The sequence below is a fragment of the Heptranchias perlo genome, chromosome 42 (genome assembly GCF_035084215.1).
Source record: "Heptranchias perlo isolate sHepPer1 chromosome 42, sHepPer1.hap1, whole genome shotgun sequence".
Taxonomy (NCBI): Eukaryota; Metazoa; Chordata; class Chondrichthyes; order Hexanchiformes; family Hexanchidae; genus Heptranchias; species Heptranchias perlo.
In genome coordinates this window covers 11,306,202-11,327,109 of record NC_090366.1, presented here as the reverse complement: position 1 = coordinate 11,327,109, position 20,908 = coordinate 11,306,202, and the positions used below count along the sequence as shown (strand labels likewise).

The 20,908-nt window shown below is 48.6% G+C and overlaps 1 protein-coding gene across 2 annotated transcripts in view; it reads left to right on the top strand.

Moving 5' to 3' along the window:
* Nucleotides 1–20,908, top strand: part of pvrl2l (PVR cell adhesion molecule related 2 like) — a 65,962-nt gene that overhangs the window by 13,716 nt on the left and 31,338 nt on the right. The window contains exons 3-6 of one of the 2 annotated variants that reach the window (XM_067975276.1): nucleotides 1,296–1,589; nucleotides 3,706–3,823; nucleotides 4,880–5,028; nucleotides 15,236–18,539. In XM_067975276.1, coding sequence (XP_067831377.1) covers nucleotides 1,296–1,589; nucleotides 3,706–3,823; nucleotides 4,880–5,028; nucleotides 15,236–15,705 — 1,031 coding nt within the window. In that variant the 3' untranslated portion in view covers nucleotides 15,706–18,539. Of the gene's footprint in view, nucleotides 1–1,295; nucleotides 1,590–3,705; nucleotides 3,824–4,879; nucleotides 5,029–15,235; nucleotides 18,540–20,908 lie in introns of those variants that run through there. The other variant, XM_067975277.1, reaches the window with a different exon arrangement.

The following is a 20,908-nucleotide window of genomic DNA, read 5'->3' as shown; positions in this document are numbered from 1 at the left end:
ATGAGGAAAAGCTTTTTTACGCAGCGAGTGGTTATGATCGGGGGGGTGGGGGCAGATTCAATCGTGGCCTTTGAAAAGGATAAGCACTTGAAGGGAGAAAAATTTGCGGGGCTACGGGGATAGAGCAGGGGAGTGGGACTAGCTGGGTTCCCCTTGCAGAGAGCCGGCACGGGCTCGACGGGCCAAATGGCCTCCTGTGCTGTAACCATTCTATGATCCCGGCTTTCAGGCCTCGCTCTCATTTCCCCCGCCCCACACCACCTCCCAACAGGGGCCGCTGGGTAGGATTCTCACAGCACAGAAGGAGGCTGTTCGGCCCATCGTGCCTGTGCTGTGCTCAGTCGTTGAGTATATTCAAGGCTGAGATCGATGGATTTTTGGACACTAAGGGAATCAAGGGATATGGGGATAGGGCGGGAAAGTGGAGTTGAGGTCAAAGATCAGCCATGATCTCGTTGAATGGCGGAGCAGCCTCGAGGGGCCTTATGGCCTACTCCTGCTCCTATTTCTTATGCCGGCTCTTTGAAAGAGCTATCCAACTAGTCCCACTCCCCCCTGCTCTTTCCCCTTGGCCCTGCAAATTTTTTGTTTTCAAGTATTTATCCAATTCCCCTTTGGTTCTTTTGCCAATTATCTTAAATCTGTGTCCTCTGGTCACCGACCCTCCTGCCACTGGAAACAGTTTCTCCTTATTTACTCCATTAAAACCCCTCATAATTTTGAACGCTTCTATTAAATCTCCCCTTAACCTTCTCTGCTCTGAGGAGAACAATCCCAGCTTCTCCAGTCTCTCCACATAATTGAATTCCCTCATCTCCGGTACCATTCTAGTAAATCTGTGTGGAGTTAGTTGATCTCTGCTAGTTGATCTCTGCTGGGGGACGGTGTCTGTTCAAATTGACCGCATGATGCAACTAAGGGGCTTGCTAGGCCACTTCAGAGGTTCAGTTAAGGGTAACCATGTTGGTGTGGGGACTGGAGTCGCATGTCGGCCCAGACTGGGTAAGGACGGCAGGTTTCCTTCCCTAAAGGGACATTAGTGCACCAGTTGAGGTTTTTACGACAATCTGACAGTCAATTTTTTTATTTCCGGATTTGTTTGTTTTTTAAACTGAATTCAAAATTGTCAAACCAGCCGTGGTGGGATTTGAACTTGTGCTCTCTAGATTATTGGTCCCAGCAGTTACGTCCCGCGGCACTCCCGGGGAAACAATGAGGCCAAGTACAGTCTGTTAACTAACCCGGGAGGCAGACTTTTTGAACCATATGATGATTTTTACCTTCTATCCTTGCAGCCAAGCCCCAAAACTCGGCCAACGCGCTACTGGAAAGGGCCAGGCCCTCCGAAGTTCCCGTCGCGGTCTGTACCTCAGCCAATGGGAAGCCGGCGGCATCCATCACCTGGAGAGGGTACGTCCCAGGAAACGTCTCCACGACCCAGACCAGGAACAGCGACGGGACGGTCACCGTGAAGAGCGAATACAAGGCCGTGCCCAGCGGAGAGATTGACGGCCAGACCATGACCTGTGTGGTGGACCAACGGACCCTGACACAGCCGGAGACTATTCCGATCACCCTGTTGGTGCAATGTAAGTAGTCGAGAAGGTGAAATGGTTGCTAACGGGAGCGTAGGAATTGGCACAATTCTGGCCTCTTGCCCCACTCCCTTCGCCCCACCATTGGCGGCCGTGCCTTCAGCTGCCTAGATCCTAAGCTCTGGAATTCCCTCCCTAAACCCCTCCGCCTCTCTCTCCTCCTTTTAAGATGCTCCTTAAAACCAACTCTTTGACCAAGCTTTTGGTCGCCTGTCCTAATATCTCATGATGTGGCTCGGTGTCAAATTTTGCCTGATTTACACTCCTGTGAAGCGCCTTATTTTAGCGCTATATAAATGCAAGGTGTTGCTGGATGAGAAAAAGAACAGGGCCCATCTACTTCGCCTTCTGCCATCTTGGTAGTCGCAGGGTACAACGATTCTGTTGACTAATCACAGCTCTCAATCTCCATCAAGGAGTCCACAACAGACCCGGACATGAGGCGAGGAAAACCCCCAGTGGTGGAGAGCTTTGGGAACCACTGGTCACCAGGCCTGCTACACTTACCACATGTCATGTCTCAAATTGCTCATATACCGTCTCCCAAAATGTGATTTTTCTGAAGAAATCGATCTAATTTGCATTGGCTTCCACCGTCCGTGGGGGAGCCTGTTCCGTAGATTGACCACCGGCTCACTGAAATATGGTTTCCACAGATTAGTTTTGAATTCCCCCCCACTTTGTTTTTCAAGCGTGGGCCGTGACCTCTAGTTCTTAATAGAAGTGGTGTTTGCTAGTCATCCATTGGGGGACGTATTGTAGTCCCCTGACCAGGTCAAAAGACAAGTTGGCTACTTTTTTTTTCTCCCCCCATGAGCACATTGTAGCATAGCAGATACCATTAATAGATTTCTAGACATAAAAGGCATCAAGGGGTATGGGGAGAGAGCGGGAATATGGAATTGAGGTAGAGGATGAGCCATGATCATATTGAATGGTGGAGCAAGCTCGAAGGGCTCCTATTTTCTATGTTTCTAATACAAAAACTTGCGACGGTCAGAATTTAAATACTTTTGTGCATGCTTGAAATCCATCCTCTTTCACTTGAATGTTCAAGTGCCTAGGAGCTGGAGGAGGCCATTCAGCCCCTCGGGCCTCTTCCACCATTCAATCAGATCGTGGCTGATCTGAACCTCAACTCAGTTTTCCTGCTTTTGCTCCCTTGACCAACAAAAATCTTACCGATCTCGGCCTTGAAAATTTCATTGGACACCCACAGCCTGTGGGGAGAGGGGATGGGAAAGAAGAGAGCACTTTTAAAGTTTTGACTCGGGCGTTTTATTATGTTCATCCGAGCATGTTGCCCATTTTGGTCAATGGTGACAACTTCAAGTATCTTGCTCGAGGGGTACCTATAGAGTAATGGGCCGCAGGTCTGCCCACAACATGAGTTCCAAGTGGAGCCTGTGGACTACCTCCGAAGGAAGGGGGGGGGTGGTGGGGGAAGAAAGAACTCCCAAGTTCCATAGATCTGTTTCTACAGGGGCTCCCTGTCACTCGCAGTGTGGCAGCTGGGACAGCCCTCCCTCCTCGCTACCTTTTAACCGGAGAGCAAGAGGAGGAAAGGGGAACAGCAGTGGATCCCGGAATGATACTGGGGCTAAAAGGGTTAGGGGAGGAGTCCAGAACAAGGGGGCATAACCTTAAAATTAGAGCCAGGCCGTTCAGGGGTGATGTCGGGAAGCACTTCTTCACACAAAGGGGAGTGGAAATCTGGAGCGCTCTCCCCCCAAAAAGCTGTTGAGGCCGGGGGTCAATTGGAAATGTCAAAACTGATAGATTTTTGCTGGGGGAAGGGTATTAAGGGTTCTGGAACTAAGGCGGATAAATGGAGTTGAGGTACAGATCAGCCATGATCTCATTGAATGGTGCAGCAGGCTCGAGGGGCTGAATGGCCGGCCTCCTGCTGTTTCTATGTTCCAGACGAGCTGTGATTGGAGGCTCGAGACACGTGGAGCAGCAAGTCCTCCCCCGCGGGCACAAATGTGGGCGTTGGGTGGTGATGGGAACCAAAGGTCTTTCAATCACTACTTCTGATCATGGACTTTTATATAAGGGTTGTTCATATCAATGTGCAAAGTCCTCACCCAGATATATCTCCCATTTTCAGATCCACCTATAGTGACCATTGAAGGATATGACGACAACTGGTACTTGGCAAGAGAACATGCTGCTTTGACGTGTAATGTCAAAGCAAATCCATCTGCAACGGAGTTTAAGTGGTTAATGTAAGTGTTGCTTCCTGATGGGTTTTAATTTCTTATTTTGTTACCCGGGGCGAGATGGAGATTTTTTTTTCAACACGGTCGAGTTGTTCTGATCTGGAACGCGCTGCCTGAAAGGGCGGTGGAAGCAGATTCAATAATAACTTTCAAAAGGGGAATTGGGTAAATACCTGAAAAGGGAAAAAAAATTTGCAGGGCAACGGGGAAAGAGAAGGGGGAGTGGGGCTAATTGGATAGCTCTTTCTAAGAGCCGGCACAGGCACGATGGGCTGAATGGCCTCCTTCTGTGCTGTCGGAAATCTAAAACGAGAAGCTTTCTTCCACTGTCTTGCGTGGCTGCTCAGCAAGGTGAGCGGTGTTAACATCTGTGGGGTAGAACTGCCTTCCCGTTACACCCAAGCGGTCTCGTCTCATCTGAAAGACGGCCCAGCGCTCCCTCTGTACCGGCACCGGGAGTGGAGCTCTGGATTATGTGATCTAGTTTCTGGAGTGGGGATTTGAACCCACGACTTTCTGACTCCCTGTCGACAGTGCTACCCCACTGAGCCACAGTTGTATTCAAAGTAAAGAGTACCCTTGTTGGGCAGTAGAACCCATGGCCACTCTTGAGTAATCATTGCTGGTCGACTGGTGGTGTGAGTTAAATGCAGAATCAAGATCCCTCTGGTCTACCCTAACTACGTGCTTCCAAAGTCCGAGCGACTGCCAACTTGCAGCTCCACCATTGGCGGCCGTGCCTTCAGCTGCCTAGGCCCTAAGGTCTGGAGTTCCCTCCCTACACCTCTCCACCTCTCTCTCCCCTCCCTTTTTAAAATGCTCCTTAAAACCCAGTTTTTGCTCACCTGTCCTAATATCTCCTTATGTGACTCGGTGTTAAATTTGGTTTGATAATCGCTCCTGTGAAGCGCCTCGGGACGTTTCACTACGTTCGAGGCTCTGCACAAACGCAAGCCGTTCGAGTATTTTCTGCCATCTCGTGCAAGACTGAGACTCTGCCCTCGTCGGGAGTGCCTTCCATCTCTTTACTGTGGTTCTCATCTCGTGTGTGTGTGTGTGCAGGAACGGCGAACCTGTCCCTCAGTCCGTCGAGGTGCACGGACATCAGCTGACCGTGGCGGAGGTGAATTACGATGTCAATGGCACCTTTACGTGCGAGGCCGTGAACACGCTTGGAACGGGCCGCGGCAAAATGGATGTCATCGTACGCGGTAAGTCCTGGACAGTAGTCCCCCCACAACACCTCGAGGAGACAGTGGATTGCTTGTGTACGCGGACGGTTAATTTCCAAGGGAAGGTTGAGTTAGTCCTGGTTACCCCGTAATAAATACTGACCTCGACCCAAGGATTCGATGATCGCGAAGGCGGCTGGCGATTTTGTAACTTCGAGGCTCTGAGAATGGAAATACCAAAACGTACCTTTTTTTGTTGGTAGAATAAACCCAAACGAGAGTTTATTCATTTGTCGCTCGGTTAGCAAATAATGGAAAGACCTGATGGTTCAGCTTTATTCCAGAATAAGGTGTCTTGTATAGCAGTGATGTAACTACGATCCATCTCCAACTCACTGGCATCACTTGCCAATTTGAGATGGACTTAAGTTGGACTTTGGTCGCTTCTCCGGAATCCCAGTGATGGGAGTCCTGAGGGAATGAGTGTCTCTGCAAGTCCACTTTTAATTTTGTACGGTGAACGTTGTAAAACCTAATGACCATGTCTGATATTGGGGCACCAGTCATCGGAGACCAGCTTGCAATCGAAGTGTACGTTGCAGGGGCAAAAGTGCAACTTTGGGTGGCAGCAAGATTTGGGTTGCAACTTTGGGACGGGACTTCAGCTGAATGTTGGCAGCGTGATCCTGAAAGTGGATATTCTTTTGTGTATCTCTTTTTCTCCTTCCCCCTACTGTTTAGAAAGGTGCTGACTCTCACTGCGATGTGGTTCCATGGGCCTTGTCCGGCTCTCTTCGGTGCGGGTGGGTGGGTGGGTGGGTGGGTGGTGTGCAGTCTTGCCTAAGTGGCCGTTCTTCATGGTGTGAGCCTAGACGGTGACAAGTCGGCAGGCCATTCGACTGTGGCGGGCATCCCTGCCAATCCCGTCCCTGCCCAGCTTCCATGTGGGTACGTTTTTGCAATTTGTTGTTTGGATGTGGGCTATGTTGATATTTTCTGCCCAAGGCGGTGGGCCTTCTCCTTGAACCACTGCAGGCCGTGTGCTCACGGTGTTGGGTGGGAAATTCCAGGATTTTGACCCAGCATCGACGAATGAACAGCGATAGATGTCCCAAGTCAGGATGGTGTACGTCTTGGAGGTGAGGGCGCTGCCATAATGTTGCTGATCGTGCCCACAGTGGCATCAGTTGTGGGGCTGGGAGATACCGTTGTGCTTTTCCAACACAACTGACTAGATAGGTGATTATGACGACAACAACCTGCATTTATATAGCGCCTTTAACGTAGGAAAACGTCCCAAGGTGCTTCACAGGAGTGTAAATCAGAGAAAATTTGACACCAAGCCACAGAGATATTAGGGACAGGTGACCAAAAGCTTGGTCAAAGAGGTAGGTTTTAAGGAGCGTCTTAAAGGAGGCGAGAGAGAGGCGGAGAGGTTTAGGGAGGGAATTCCAGAGCTTAGGGCCCAGGCAGCTGAAGGCACTGCCGCCAATGGTGGAGCGATGAAAATCGAGGAAGTGCAAGAGGCCCAAATTGGAGGAACGCAGAGATCTCGGAGGGTTGTAGGACTGGAGGTGGTTACAGAGATAGGGAGGGAGGGGTGAGGAGGCCATGGAGGGATTTGAACACGAGGATGAGAATTTTAAAATCGAGGCGTTCCCCAATTGGAAGCCAATGTAGGCCAGCGAGCACAGTGGGTGATGGGTGAGCGGGACTTGGTGCGAGTTAGGATATGGGGGGCAGCAGAGCTGAAGCTTAGGAAGGGGAACTCAGTCCTTCTGTACCTGCTTCCTAGCAGAGTGGCCAATCAAGGATCCCTGAACTGACTCCTTGATGTAGCATAACCTGGGATCTTCCTGCTCCTGCGAGTCGCCACACTAGGTCGGTTTATTTGCGGGCGAAGGTGTTTTCAGATTACCCTGAAATGTGTTTGCAATGTGGTCCTAATTTGGCTTTGACCTTTAACCTGAAACTGATTCGCCCTTTGCGATTGGTGAAATATTGGGAGGGCCTGGGGGTCAATGGTTCTACGTGTCTCGCAGTTTGTGATGAGATTGGATATGGTATTTCCTTTGGTTTCCCCAAGTAATGGGACATTTTAAAAATTCCTTGAGAAAGTAAAATAACTCCAAACAATTCCTTCCCTCCTTGAATATTCCACTTGTTGGTAGAGGGATTCTCTCTCCATCACTTCACCCCCCTTCATTGACCTGGGTTTACATAAGAAACTTGGAAAATGTACTATTCGTAGTCAGACAGCATAGAAGGAGGCCATTCAGCCCATCGTACCTCTGCCGGCTCTTTGAAAGAGCTATCCAATTATTCCTGTTCCCCCTGCTTTTCCCATAGCACTGCAAACTTTTCCTTTTTTCCCAAGTATTTATCCAATTCCCCTTTGAAAGTTTTTATTGAATCTGCCTCCACCGCCCTTTCAGGCAGCGCATTCCAGATCATAATAACTCGCTGCGTTAAAAAAAAATTCTCCTCATCTCCCTCTCTAGTTCTTTTGCCAATTACGTTAAATCTGAGTCCTCTGGTTACCGACCCTTCTGCCAGTGGAAACCATTCCTCCCTACTTACTCTATCAAAACGTCTCATAATTTTGTACATCCCAATTAAATCTCCTCTTAACCTTCTCTGCTCTAAGAACAACAATCCCAGCTTCTCCAGTCTCTCCACATAACTGAAGTCCCTCATCCCTGGTAACATTCTAGTAAATCTCTTCTGCAGCATCTCCAAGGCCTTGACGTCCTTCCTAAAGTGTGGTGCCCAGAATTGGACACAATACTCCAGCTGAGGCCCAACCAGTTCTGCGATGTATTTGGTGGCATCGTAAGCTCGGTCAGGGGAATGGCAAATTGAGGACGGAGGTCCATAAGTTCTTTATACACTTGGAGTGACCAAGATACGGAATGGGCTTCTGAGAAGGATAGTGCATTGGAACCCTGGAGTCCCTTCAATAGTTGGAAGCTGCGATGGGGGTGGGACTAATGAGCTGATGGGTCAGATTGCTGCCTTCATCTGTCTTTTTTTTCCTTGAGGCAGATGACACCACCAGGGGTGGGACTTGTGGCAGGACTCACAGCAAACAGTCTATTTTACAGAGTCTGTTTTAAAAAGAGTCTCTGCGAACTGCATAAAATAGAGCTCGTGACCGAAACTACAGCAACTTCTCCTGATAAAAGCAGGATTATTCCTCCAGCAAAATGCAGAGAGTGGAGTATTGTTACATAATAGAAATAATGTGCATCAAATCAATCCCAGTCATTGACAGGCATGATTGACGGGTGGGGGAGTGGGATTACCCAGTCATCTGCATTCTGGCCGGGGATAATGGTGTTACTCGATGCAGCGATCGAGAATGGCAAGGTGCCTTTTTGCCTGCTCAAGAGGACGTGTTAAGAGTGTGTGGCACGTCGACCATCAAACTTTCCCATGCCTGTCTTATGAGTTACTGAAACCCTGGGGACCGTGCTGCTTCTGAGAATTTTTATGTGCAAATACATGAAGCTTAAAAATTCTAAGCAATGATTCAGGCTTCCGATGTACGATTGGATAGAAGCCTATTGAGTTTCTCTTGCCAGTTTCCCAGGAGGGAATGTCATCTGAGGTTAAACTCTACGAGCAAACTGGTAAAGGCATTTTATGGTTTGTATTGATCCCCAGCAGGCCTTTGGTATTGTTAACTTGTGTTGTTTTAAATGTTTTTATGTTAACTCCCCCGATCATGTTTATGGATTGGAAGAAAAGATGACAAAAGCATGAAATTTCAATTGTATAATAGTTATTCAAATTGGTCACTCTTTCTTCCCCCAATTGTTTCATCTCAATATTTGGACGGCTTATTCACAATGGTTTTTTTTTCCAAATTGTTCTGAGTAAATATAGTGAACAGGAGGAGGCCATTCGTCCCCTCGGGCCTATTTCTCCATTCAATGAGACATTGGCTGATCTGTAGCTCAATCCCATAGGAACAGGAGAAGGTCATTCAGCCCCTCGGGCCTGTTCCGCCATTCAGTTAGATAGTGGCTGATCTGTACCTCTGCTCCATTAACTTGCCTTTGTTTCGTATCCCTTGATACCCTAACCCAACACAAATCTCTCAATCTCAGTCACGAAAATTTCAATTGACCCACAGCCTTTTGGGGGAGAGCGTTCCAGATTTCTACTACCCATTGTGTGAAAAAAGTGCCTCCTGATTTCGCTCTTGGACGGCCCAGCTCTAATTTTAATATTATGCCCCCTTGTTCTGGATCTCCCCCATCAGAGGAAATAGTTTCTCTCTAACTACTCCATGAAATCCCTTTATTTTATTTTAAACACCTCGATTAGATCACCCCTCAACCTTCTAAACTCGAGGGAATACAAGCCTAGTCTCTGCAACCTGTCCTCGTAATTTAACCCTTTTAGCCCCGGTATCATTCTGGTGAATCTGCGCTGCACCCCCTCCAAGGCCAATATCTCCTTCCTGAGGTGCGGTGCCCAGAACTGAACGCAGTATCTCCAGATGGGGTCTAACCAGAGCTCTGTCCAGCTGAAGCATCCCTTCCTCCTCTTTGGAATTTCAGGAATGAGCTAATTGATGTCTTCCGAGATCGTGACGAGGATGATTGAAGCTGCTCTGTGTCTATTCTTCACTTCGACAAGAGTTCAAATGCCAAGGGATAAAGTTGAAAGGTCGGGAGTGGTGAAGGCTATCGGGCAGAATGTTATTTACACAAAGGGTAGAGAGCTGGTGAGCAAAGGGGAAGGCCATTGGTATAGACTAGAGATCTTCCATTTTATAGAATCGTACAGCACAGAAGGAGGCCATTCGGCCCATCGTGCCTATGCCGGCTCTTTGAAAGAGCTATCCAGTTATTCCCATAGCCCTGTTTAAAAAAACATTTTTTTTATATAAAGTGCATTTTGCATCCTCAGGACATTCAAAAGATCTTCACAGCTAATGAATTACGTTTGAAATCTAGTCACTGTTTTTGTAGGGAAACGCGGCAGCCAATTTGCGCACAGCAAGCTCCCACAAACAGCGATGGGATAAACAGCCGGTTCATCTGTTATGGGGGCGTGGGTTGAGGGATAAATGTTGGGTCAGGAGACTGGTGACTTATTCGGTTATTCGTTATATCTGTGTTGTACCCTCTCATTGGCAATATGTTGTAATCAAATACTTCAAATCATCCAGGATTTCTCTCATACTGGCTTCAATCACCTTGTCTGTCGTTCTGATTGGTGTCCAACCTTTAGGATTTTTGATGACGACAATGGTCCTTGTGGACAAACACGAACCGTGTCCCCATGTTGTTGACTCACGCCCATGCACCAAATTATCTGCTGACTAAGGCACTTTGCACCCTGGTGGTTCAAGATGGCGGAAATTATGCACGGAGTAGATAGTTGACTAAATAATAATAACGGGAAGCTATCCCGCGGTGTATAACGGAGTCTGGCAGTCGATCGCAGCCTGCTGTCTGTCAAACTGTCGCTCTTCACGTTTGCCTCAGATGTAACATTGGCTTGTGGACAAGTACGTGGTGGGAGGGGAGCTCTAGCATTGGCTGGCTGTGCTCTCGTGATTCAATGCATTGTTGAGTTCAAGGAGACGATGAGACATCAAGGGCGGTGCCAGTGAAATACAAACTGCAGTATAATGAGACTATTCCTGGACGTGAAACAAAGAGTTTGTGCTTCTCGTTAGAGGACCTCGCTCTCCTAAAAAGAATAGGAGAGGAGGGATAAATTGGGAACTAATGGCTTGGTGATGCCAAGTTTGGTTTTGAGCTTGTACATCTGTTTTGTTGGCATCGGTTGGGGGATAAATGTTTGGTCAGGAGCCTGGTAACTTATTCAGTTATTAGTTAGAGCTGTGTTGTACTCTTTGGCATGCGAAATGCTGCACTCCCCTACTCTAAACGGTCCCAGAATTTCTCACATGCTGGTTTCATTGCGTCTAATTGTTTTGGTCGGTCTTGAGCCTTTTTTAAAATGAGGGTTTGGACAGAAAGCTTTGACGACGACAATCTGCAGTTTGGGGGACCTTGGAGAATGAGTTATGAGTAAGCAATGCAGCTTGATTTCAGCACAGGGAAGGAGTGAGATTGTTGGGAATGGGTATTTGGAAATTAGGAACAGAGAATTGACCAGAGCAGTATTGAGTTTAAAATTCCAGTAAAAGAAAGCTTTTCATTTGTATAGTGCCTTTCACAACCTCAGGATGTCCCAAAGCACATTACAGCCAATTGTTGTAATGTAGAAAACACGGCAGCCAATTTGCGCACAGCAAGGCCCCACATACAGCAATGTGACGATGAAATTGATGTTGGTGAAGGGATAAATATTGTCCCAGGACACTGGGGAGAACTCCCCTGCTCTTCTTCCAGTCGCGGTTGTGGGATGTATTATGCCCACCTGAGAGGGCAGACGGGGCCTCGGTTTAACATCACATCCGAAAGGCGGCACCTCTGACAGTGCAGCACTCCATCAATACTGGCAGTGGGCGTGTCGGCCTGGTTTATGTGCTCGAATCTCTCGAGTGGGGGCTCGAACCCACGACCTTCTGACTCGGAGGTGAGAGAGCTGCCCTCTGAGCCAGGGCTGGCACTTGGAGACAATTCCTGAGAGTGGGGCCCTGGTGATTGACAGCGAGCGACATGTGGGCAGTTGCCAAGTGGAGCCCGAGGCATGCTGGGAAGAAAACCGCACATGTGGTTAATGAGGTAATGCCGACTGGTTCTTCTCTCTGCCTCGTGTCCCCTGGAATCGCTGTGCATCCTGTTTGTATTTGATCGCTGACTCATTGGATCATAGGAGCAAGGGGGAACAGCACAGAATCCCACATAATGCGCACCCCACAGGGCCCAGAGGTTCACCCAGCACGAAGCCTGCCAAGGCCCCAGGAGAAGGGGATGCGGGAGGCAGGTGAGCTTGGGAGCCACAGTCAGCATACCATTCAATTTTTGAAAGAATTTCACTTCAACAGCACCTTTCACAAGCTCGGGACGTCCCGAAGCACTGCACAGCTACTGGACTACCTTTTTTGAAGTGTAGTCACCGTTGTAATGGAGGGAAACGTGGCAGCCAATTTGCGCACAGCAAGATCCCATAAGCATTGACGAGCGAAACGACCAGATAATCTGTGTTATTGACGTTAGTTGAGGGATAAATATTGGAGGGAACTCCACCCCCTGCTCTTCTTTGAAATAGTGGCCGTGGGATCTTTTACGTCCACCCGAGAGGTTTTAAAAAAAAAATTCCAATGCTGATGTTCTGTGGAACTAGTCAGTCAGGAAGTTCCTGGAAACTGTAATCGTGTGTGCGCAGAGAGCTGAATCAAGTGTTGAGGGAGGGAGTGTGCGACAGGGTGGAGCTGAATTACCATCAGTCTGCCTCTTTGCCCACAATACACTCAGTTCTTGATGGCTTAAACAAAGAGAGAGAAAAGCCCCTTTTAGATTTAAAGGGGAGGTTTGTTGCAGTACATTGCTGGGATCGGCACCGTTTGCTGGGATCTTGTGTCCCTCCCTCTTAGTATTTTACTTCGAAGACCTGGTTCGAGGCTGTTTGCAGCTCCGTCAAAACACAGGAGAGTGGGTCGAGGGTTGAACTCTTCAATATTGCTTCACAATTGGCCTGGAGCCTCCAGGAATTACAGACAAATCTCCAAGACACTCCTGCGAGCAAAACCCGGAGAAAAATCATTGGGGTGTTAAAATACATGGTGTTTCTTTTTACTTTCTTTGAACACGTTTTGTTGTAGTTATAAAAATATTTGAGAGATGGGAATAAACGCTGTTTGACCAACAGTCAAGATGCAGCCAATGGGGGTAACAGTTTATTCGCTTTCCAATCAGCCGTGAGGGTGGACGTGGTGTGCGACCAATGGTGGGGGTGGGGCGGGGCTGTTAATCATGTGATGAAACCTCCTGGAATGCGTCCAACCAGATTTGGTGACCCGATGAAAGGGCAAACGAAAATCCAACATGGCGGAAATGCTCACCGGGCCAGTTAGCGCCTGAAAAGAGATGGTGGGATGATAGCATTCTAGGTGACGTGGGGATCCCCCACAATGTCGGCCCCCTCTTAGACCTGCCCTACGTGCCCGAATTTTCGGGCTGGGTACTCTCTCCATAACAAAACATCTACTCCCCTCTCCTGGGGCTCCCTCCAGACACTGTAAAACTCAGCACCCAGAGACCAGGAGACCCCAAGTCTCGGTGCGGACGTCTCACCTTTGTGGCACTGAAGGATTTTGGGAAGACTAATATTTGACGCTGCCCAAACCAGTGTTTCCATCACACTTCGCGAGCCAGACTGCGAATCGCGCGGTGTTAAGTGTAGCGATTTGTTGGCAATTGTGACAAGAAATTTTGCACCTCACCAAATCATTACGGGGACAATTGGGTGTCAGACATTCCCATTAATTCAGATTCCTCCTCGAGCCAGCCGATATTAGAAGGATTCGGTGTTTTCCCAATGGTTGGAGGTCCCAGAGGCGATTCTGTATTTCAGGCTTTTACGGAGAAGGGATATTTCGGCTGGCTTGGTCGGATGTTTTTGTCTTTTTTTCGGCTTGTTCCAATAGTGCAATGGCTTGTTCCGGAGATCAGATGGGTTTGTGATTTGGTTTTAGATGCAATCTTTCACTCGTTGGCTGAGATCTTTCCATTATTTGTAATTCTCCAAACTTGCGTGATTTGACTTGTTTGTTGGTCAATACATTGAAGACACCTGAAGGTAGAGATGTTGCTGGTGTATCTGAACCAATTCAAAATGGCGAAACCTCTGTTAACGTTCTGTGTAGTGGTATTGAGACGCTGGTATCCCAAAAAATGGATTATCGGTTTAAAAGCCCAACTGGTTCACCAATGTCCTTTTTTAAGGGAAGGAAACCTGCCGTCCTTACCCGGTCTGGACCTATGTGACTCCAGTCTCCATACCAACCTAGTTGACTCTTAAATTGCCCTCAGAAGTGGCCCAGCAAATTGCTATTGCAGCGGTTCAAGAAGGCCCACCACCTCAGGACAACTAGGGAATGGGCAATAAATGGCGGCCTTGCCAGCGATGCCCACATCTCCAGAATGACTAACGGTTTTTTAAAAACGGATTCATTTATGATTCGTTTTTTTTTTATTAGTCTTATTTCGATTTGGAGATAGACTGGTCCTCTGAAGCTGAACAGGGCATCTGAACAGGAAGAGGCCATTCGGCCCCTCGATCCTGTTCCGCCATTTAACAGATCATGGCTGATCTGCATCTACACTCCATTTACCCGCCTTGGTTCCGAATTCATTAACGCCCTAACAAAAATCTATCAATCTCAATTTTGTAATTTTTAATTGACCCCTGGCCTCAATAGCATTTTGGGGGAGAGAGTTCCAGATTCCCACTCCCCTTTGTGTGAGGAAGTGCTTCCTGACATCACCCCTGAACGGCCTGGCTCTAATTTTAAGGTTCTGCCCCCTTGTTCTGGACTCCCCCCACCAGAGGAAATAGTTTCTCTCCATCTATCCTATCAAATCCTTTAATCATCTTAAACACCTCCATTAGATCATCCTATAAAATTCCAAAACTGAAATAGATAGATTTTTTTTTTATTGTTGGGTAAGGGTATTAAGGATTATGGAACCAAGGCGGGTAGATGGAGTTAAGATATAGATCAACCATGATTTTAAATGAATGGCGGAACAGGCTTGAAGGGCTGAATGGCCTCCTCCTGTTTTTATGTAGGCTGGTATATTTAATACTAACTCCGCCCCCTTCCACCTGCCTTGCCTCCTCCCATCGACGACTCTTGTTACCTCAAGTCCTCTGACACCTACTCCCAAATGTATTGCATCTCACCAGTGAGCTTGGGCAGTGACCTTGGCTGGAAAGTGAGGCCTAGATGGGGTTTAAGCTCTGATGTATCATCCCCCTTTTATTTCCCCCCCCCCCCCCCCCCAAACTAGGCCGAATGGCCTACCCCCTTCACGGGACCCCCTGCAATGGTGACTTATCGGCAGCTTGGAGGGGAACTGTAGGGCCTCACCTGGCCTTGTTCTCGTGCGTGCAATGAAGACTGGCCCGTATTGGGTGAGAGAGGGGCAGGGAAACGTTCCGATCTCGTGACCCTAGCCCCTCCCCCACCCCCGACACCAACCGCGCTGAGACGTTTGAGCGTGTTCCGGAAAGTTACGGGCTTTGTTGCTAAGGAGACGCTGGATGACCGAGAAACACCCAAATGTGTTTTTTTTTTTTATTTTCACCCCAGAGCGAGAGGCGGCGCAGCCGAGCAACGCGGGAGCGATCGCGGGCGGCGTGATTGGAGGTATACTAGCACTGTTGATCATCGCCTGCCTGGTCGGCTTCTTCCTCCAGAAGCGGAGAAGGGGCCCTGCTGGCTCCTACGACCCCAAGACCCGCGTGTTTGGCGCCCGCAACGGGGCGCCGCAGCCCGACTACACCTACCGGCCCGACTCCGACTCCGAGAAGGGCCCCAGCGTGGCCACGGCGACCACCACCGAGGCCCAAGATCACCGGGAGGCCCAGGACCTGCTGAAGAGCCAGCCGCCGACGTATGAGAATTACAGTGAGGAGGAGGAGAAGAGAGGGGAGCCCGCCAGCGAGAACGAGCTCATGCTTCAGCTCCCGGACCGCGATGGGGTCGAGCCATGGGTGGAGGACGACATGGAGTCCCAGCGTGACGGATCAATCATTTCCAAGAAGGCCGTTTACGTCTGAAGATCTCCGATTGGGGCCCCCCCACCTTTTTTAAAAAAAAATGTGACTTCATCTCCCTTTTTGTTGAATACCCCTCCCTCCCTGAAAATTGGGGACCCCCTTCACCACCATAAACTGACTGAGAAATCCAAGAGAGGGGGGTTTTTGGGATGGGGGGACACCCAGGAGCCAATAAACTGCAATGCATGTTAACAAAATAGCAGCGGGGTTCGGGGAGGAGAGGTCATTGTCTGAACTGACCGCTGACGTCTTTGGGCAATTGTGGCCTCGGCTAAACTGACTTCTGGTCACCAACTCTGCTTGGGACTTGTTCCTGGAGATTTCATCACATGACCTACAACCGCCCTGCCACCTCGCTCCCGCCTTTGGTAACCCAATGCGCCCATCCTCACGAGGTACCCCCCCGCGCCAATTGGACAACGAACAGACTCTTTGGTACCCAATTGGACGATTCTTTGCTTGTCGGTCAAACAGGCATTTCCCTCCCTGTCTCTTGATACTTTTTCTAAGTATTCAAAGCAAATTGGGGGAGGGGGGTAAAAGAAACGCACAATTTTTTGTTAATGCCCCCAAGATTTAACTTGCGGGTAATTGCTTTCAGTCGTGTCCTTGAGATTAATCTTGAATTCCTGGAGACTCCAGGGCAATTCCTGGAGAGTTGGCAACTCCCTACTTTACCACCCAGGTCTCCATTGGTCCTCCTGTATCAAGTGATCGATTTCAGGGCTTATTACAATTTCCAATCGTCGTGCGTCCCAGTTTTTTGTGGGCGATGGTGAGTGGGAGAGGGACTAAAGGCATCCTGTCCCCCTCCATAGAAATTGGGAAAGATGTAACGGAGAGACATGCCATAAAATTTTTTTTAAAATGTGAAGCTCTACCTCCCACATCAGGGGCGAGCGAGAGAAGCAAATGATTGTAGCCAGTTTACGCCTTGATTTGTGGACTAGGTTAAGCATAGCTTGTCACAGATGGAAAGCAACTGTTAGACAAGGGGGGGTGCGGGGAATGTTTAAAACATCTGTGGCTGAGGTATGCGAACAAGACTGGTCGGAAGGATTATATCTCTTCGTAGCTCCAGGAAGCACTGTAGCTTGTCATGTGGGGATGACCATTGGAAAAGGTTGACGATCTGTGGGACACTGAACAGATCAGCGTCTGTGGTTTTAAACATTTCGATTTGCAATCCAACTTTAAAAAAAAAAAAAAAATTAATTCCACCTTTTATTAATATAAAAATTCAGACTGGGCTTGTTTCATATATTTGCTCCTGTTCTGAAAGTGTTTTATTTATGCTCTATCCTACGTGTCCCATTGTTTACAGCCCCAGGGCATCGGTTAAGAATTGGTTCCAATTCCCCTGCCCAGCACAATGCCTGGTACAATAACTTGCATTTATATAGCGCCTTTAACTGAGTAAAACGTCCCCAAGGCACTTCAGGAGCGTTAATCAGACAAATTGACACCGAGCCATACAAGGAGATATTAGGACAGGTGATCAAAAGCTCGGTCAAAGAGGTGGGTTTTAAGGAGGAGAGAGAGAGAGGCGGAGAGGTTTAGGGAGGGAATTCCAGAGCTTAGGGCCCAGGCAGCTGAAGGCACGGCCGCCAATGGTGGAGGGATGGAAATCGGGGGATGGACAAGAGGCCAGAATTGGAGGAGCGCAGGGTTGTAGGACTGGAGGAAGTTACAGAGATAGGGAGGGGGGCGAGGAAGCCATAGAGGGATTTGAAAACAAGGATGAGAATTTTAAAATCCAGGAGCCAGTAGCGGGAAGATCTGAGACTAAACCACGCCTGTTTATTTCCTCCCTTCCCCCAAAAGCCGGTCTGCCCTCTTTTGCAGGTTGTAGCTGGAGCAAGGGTTATTGGTTCACTCACCTCGTCTGGACTGGGGTAGGGGGGGAGGAATGGAACGACCAGGCTTCCCATTCCTGCTGGAAAGTGTGGCCCGCGGGTTGATGTGGCGCCTCCCACAGTCGAACAGCGCGGGTGAGCTTAACTGCAGGACTGCTAGTGCCTGTCGAGCTGTGCCCCAACGAGGGGGAGCAGATTAGAGGGGATTTAATCGCTTTTGTGGGTGACAACGCAAATTGCCCGGTGTTAATGAAAGGTGATTGTTTCGTAAGAGCGAGCAGATTGTGCTAACCAGCCCGATTCTTGGGTTTTCATCTACTTGGTGGGGTAGACCAGAGTTGTCCAATATTTTAGTGGCTGTGGCTAATTGGGAGCCCAGATATGTCTGAGTCTATTGCTCATATTTTAAATTTACCAGTCTGTTGGTCTGTGATCTTGATACTTGTATTCCTTCGCTGTCTGCACAGGAATGATAACCGTTTTTGTGTGTGTGTGAAAAGTCAAGCATGTGGCTAAAACTGTGACTGTGGCCAACCAGCGATTTGTCTATTGGATAACACTGGTCTAGATGTGCCTTCATTAAACACTAACCCGATGAGATAAACTTCCGACTTGTGAAAAGGGCTTTGAGAACTGAGATGATTTGTCACACCAGCGAGTTCACGCTGGGGAGAGGCGGTTCACCTCCTTGTGTGTGGGAAGGGATTCACTAATTTATCCGACCACCTGACACACCAGCGAGCTCACACGTGGCTGCGGGGGTTGAACTCTGCTGTTGAATCACATCCGGGACTGATCCATGTTCATTCTGGCAGTTGGGGGTTTGTTTCTGCTGATATCAATAACCCCTGAAACCGGGCTGGATGTTAATATTCTGGGAAATGTCACATCAGTCAGCCTTGCTTTTTTGTTTTTTTAAAAAAAAAACCTCAAATGTAAAAACCTGATTAGTAAACTGTCTTAACACTGTACTGTAAATGCTGTCTCAAATCTGAACTGACTCATTTTTTTACTGTCTGTGTCCTTTTGCGTCTCCCGGGGGAAGATTGGACCCAGTGAAATTTTGGTCGTTTTCTGTTCAGTTTAGTAACTGACTAAACCTAGTGCTTTTCCGACACTGTAACGCGGCTATTAACTGTACATAGGTGTAATCGAGATCGCCTCGTGACTGTAATTACGGAATGGGAGATTATCTTTTAGGGTTAACCTGAGGTCGTCCACCTTGCGTGGATATATTGGTGAAGTGAATGGAATTTACACGTAGGGACGTATTGCTGAGTTAAGCTGCTCGACTTTTATTGTGGGGGGGGTGGAGAGGGAGAGACGTTGGAGGGTGAGAGTGAGAGATGGGGGGGAAGCTTGGAAAAACATCCACCACTACAATTACCTGGGTTTTGTGTGGAGAAAGTACTTTAACTCTTGCCCAGAGTGACATACTGACGGTATTGGGTCTGCCACTGGGAGTGGGAGCAACTTAGGGTGTTGGATTAAATCTAGTGCAGGAGTTAACCGATCTATATTTGGTTTGGGGGGGGTGGGGGAGAGGTGCTCTGGGCATTGGAGTGGGGATGGGAGGTAAATTAGCCAAAGCTTCGTGCCTCTGTCCGCTATCCAGGGACTCCTGGTGGAAACCACGGAGGGAGCTTTGTTTATAGAGAAGCAATAATCAGATATAGCTGGCACTTAGAGTCTTCCCAGCCTCCTCCCCGTCGCGTGTGTGTGCGTGTGTGTATCTGGCTGGGTTCTGGTATTGCCCCTGCAGTCGAACAGCTTCCTGATCCCTGAGCACAGTGGGCAGGTTGCAAAAGGATCACCCTGGTCTTATAAGAAAAAAAAATGCATGAGTTGTAATCACCAGAGCAGGAGTGGGGAGAGAGGCCACAAGACGTTAAAATTAATCTGGCCTGTAATGACCCGGGTTAAATTAATCTGGCCTGTAATGACCCGGGTTAGCTTGGCCTCCTTCATTAGTGTGTCACTCCCTCTCCCAGTCCTCCAGGTTACGCAGTAGAGCCCCGAAATATCACATCGCGAGCCTCTAATTTCCCCTCCCTCACCTTCCTCAGGATTCGAAGGGTGATTCCCCTTGGGTCCCTGCTGCTAAATCTTCCTTTAGCCGAACTAACTTGTCTAAAATATAATTTTAATGTTTATTTTCCTCCCCTCCCCAATAGCCACCCTGTGTAGCAAAGCACTAACTGAGCCCCAGTGGGAGCATTAATTTCTTGTAAGAGGATTAGCCAAACCCCCCCCCCCCCATAAAAGATTCATTCAAGTTTTTTTTTTGAGGGGGGGGATTTGTGTCCTTTTTAAAAGTGTTGGCACTGCCTTCACATTGGTCAAATTTCCTACACTTGTGTATATAGTCTTAAATAATTACCGGACGTAACTTTGTGTAAATGTGTTCTTTTTAAAACCGATTCTAAATGTACTCAATTTGGTTGATGGGTAGTTGTCACTGGGTAAAGGAATTTTCCCTTTCAAAATTGCTAGCTAACGTTGACTGGGATTCTTGCTGTATCGAACCTATTGTGTTGATATTAAGGAACGGTGCCTCCTTCTGTCCTCCGTCTCTGCATTGTCCCCAGCTTTGTGTCGCCAACTCCCAGATTATGGGAGGTTTCATCACGCTGCCTCCACCCGCCCCACAGAGCTCCCCTCCGTTGGTCACCTGATGCAAGCCGATCGTCGTGGCAGTCGGTCAGCAATGGCGGCTATGCTACCCACAATCCTCTGCGCTCCTGAAACTGCTCCCTCTGCGGAGGAGAGGCAGGGGAGGGGAAGACGAGGGAGAGACGAGGGAAAGACTGGTTTGGGAGGGGACGAGGAGATGAGGGAGAGACAGGTGGGGGGCGACGGGATGGGACGAGAGATTTGGGGGGTGGGGAAGGGAGAAGAGAGAGAGAGAGATGGGCTCACTCTTGGCCTGTTTTACATTAATTACGAGTGCAACTTTTTTCTCAAAGAACGAACCTGCATTTCTAGAGCACCTTTCACGACCTCGGGCTGTCCCGCTGCTCCACGTCCAACGAAATACTTTTGAAGTGTCGTCACTGTTATAATGTACGGAAACATGGCAGCTAATTTGGCACAGCAAGCTCCCGCAACCAGGAATGCTACAAATGATCAGTTGGAACTGTTTTAGAGGTGGTTTAAATGGTGGCCAGGGCACCGGGATAGCGTAACATGGCAAGATTAAGAACAGGAGGAGGCCATTCAGCCCCTCGGGCCTGCTGCACCATTCATGGCTGATCTATACCTCCACTCCATTTTCCCGCCTTTGAAAGAAAGACTTGCATTTATATAGCCCCTTTCGTGCCCTCGACGTCCCAAAGCACTTTACAGTC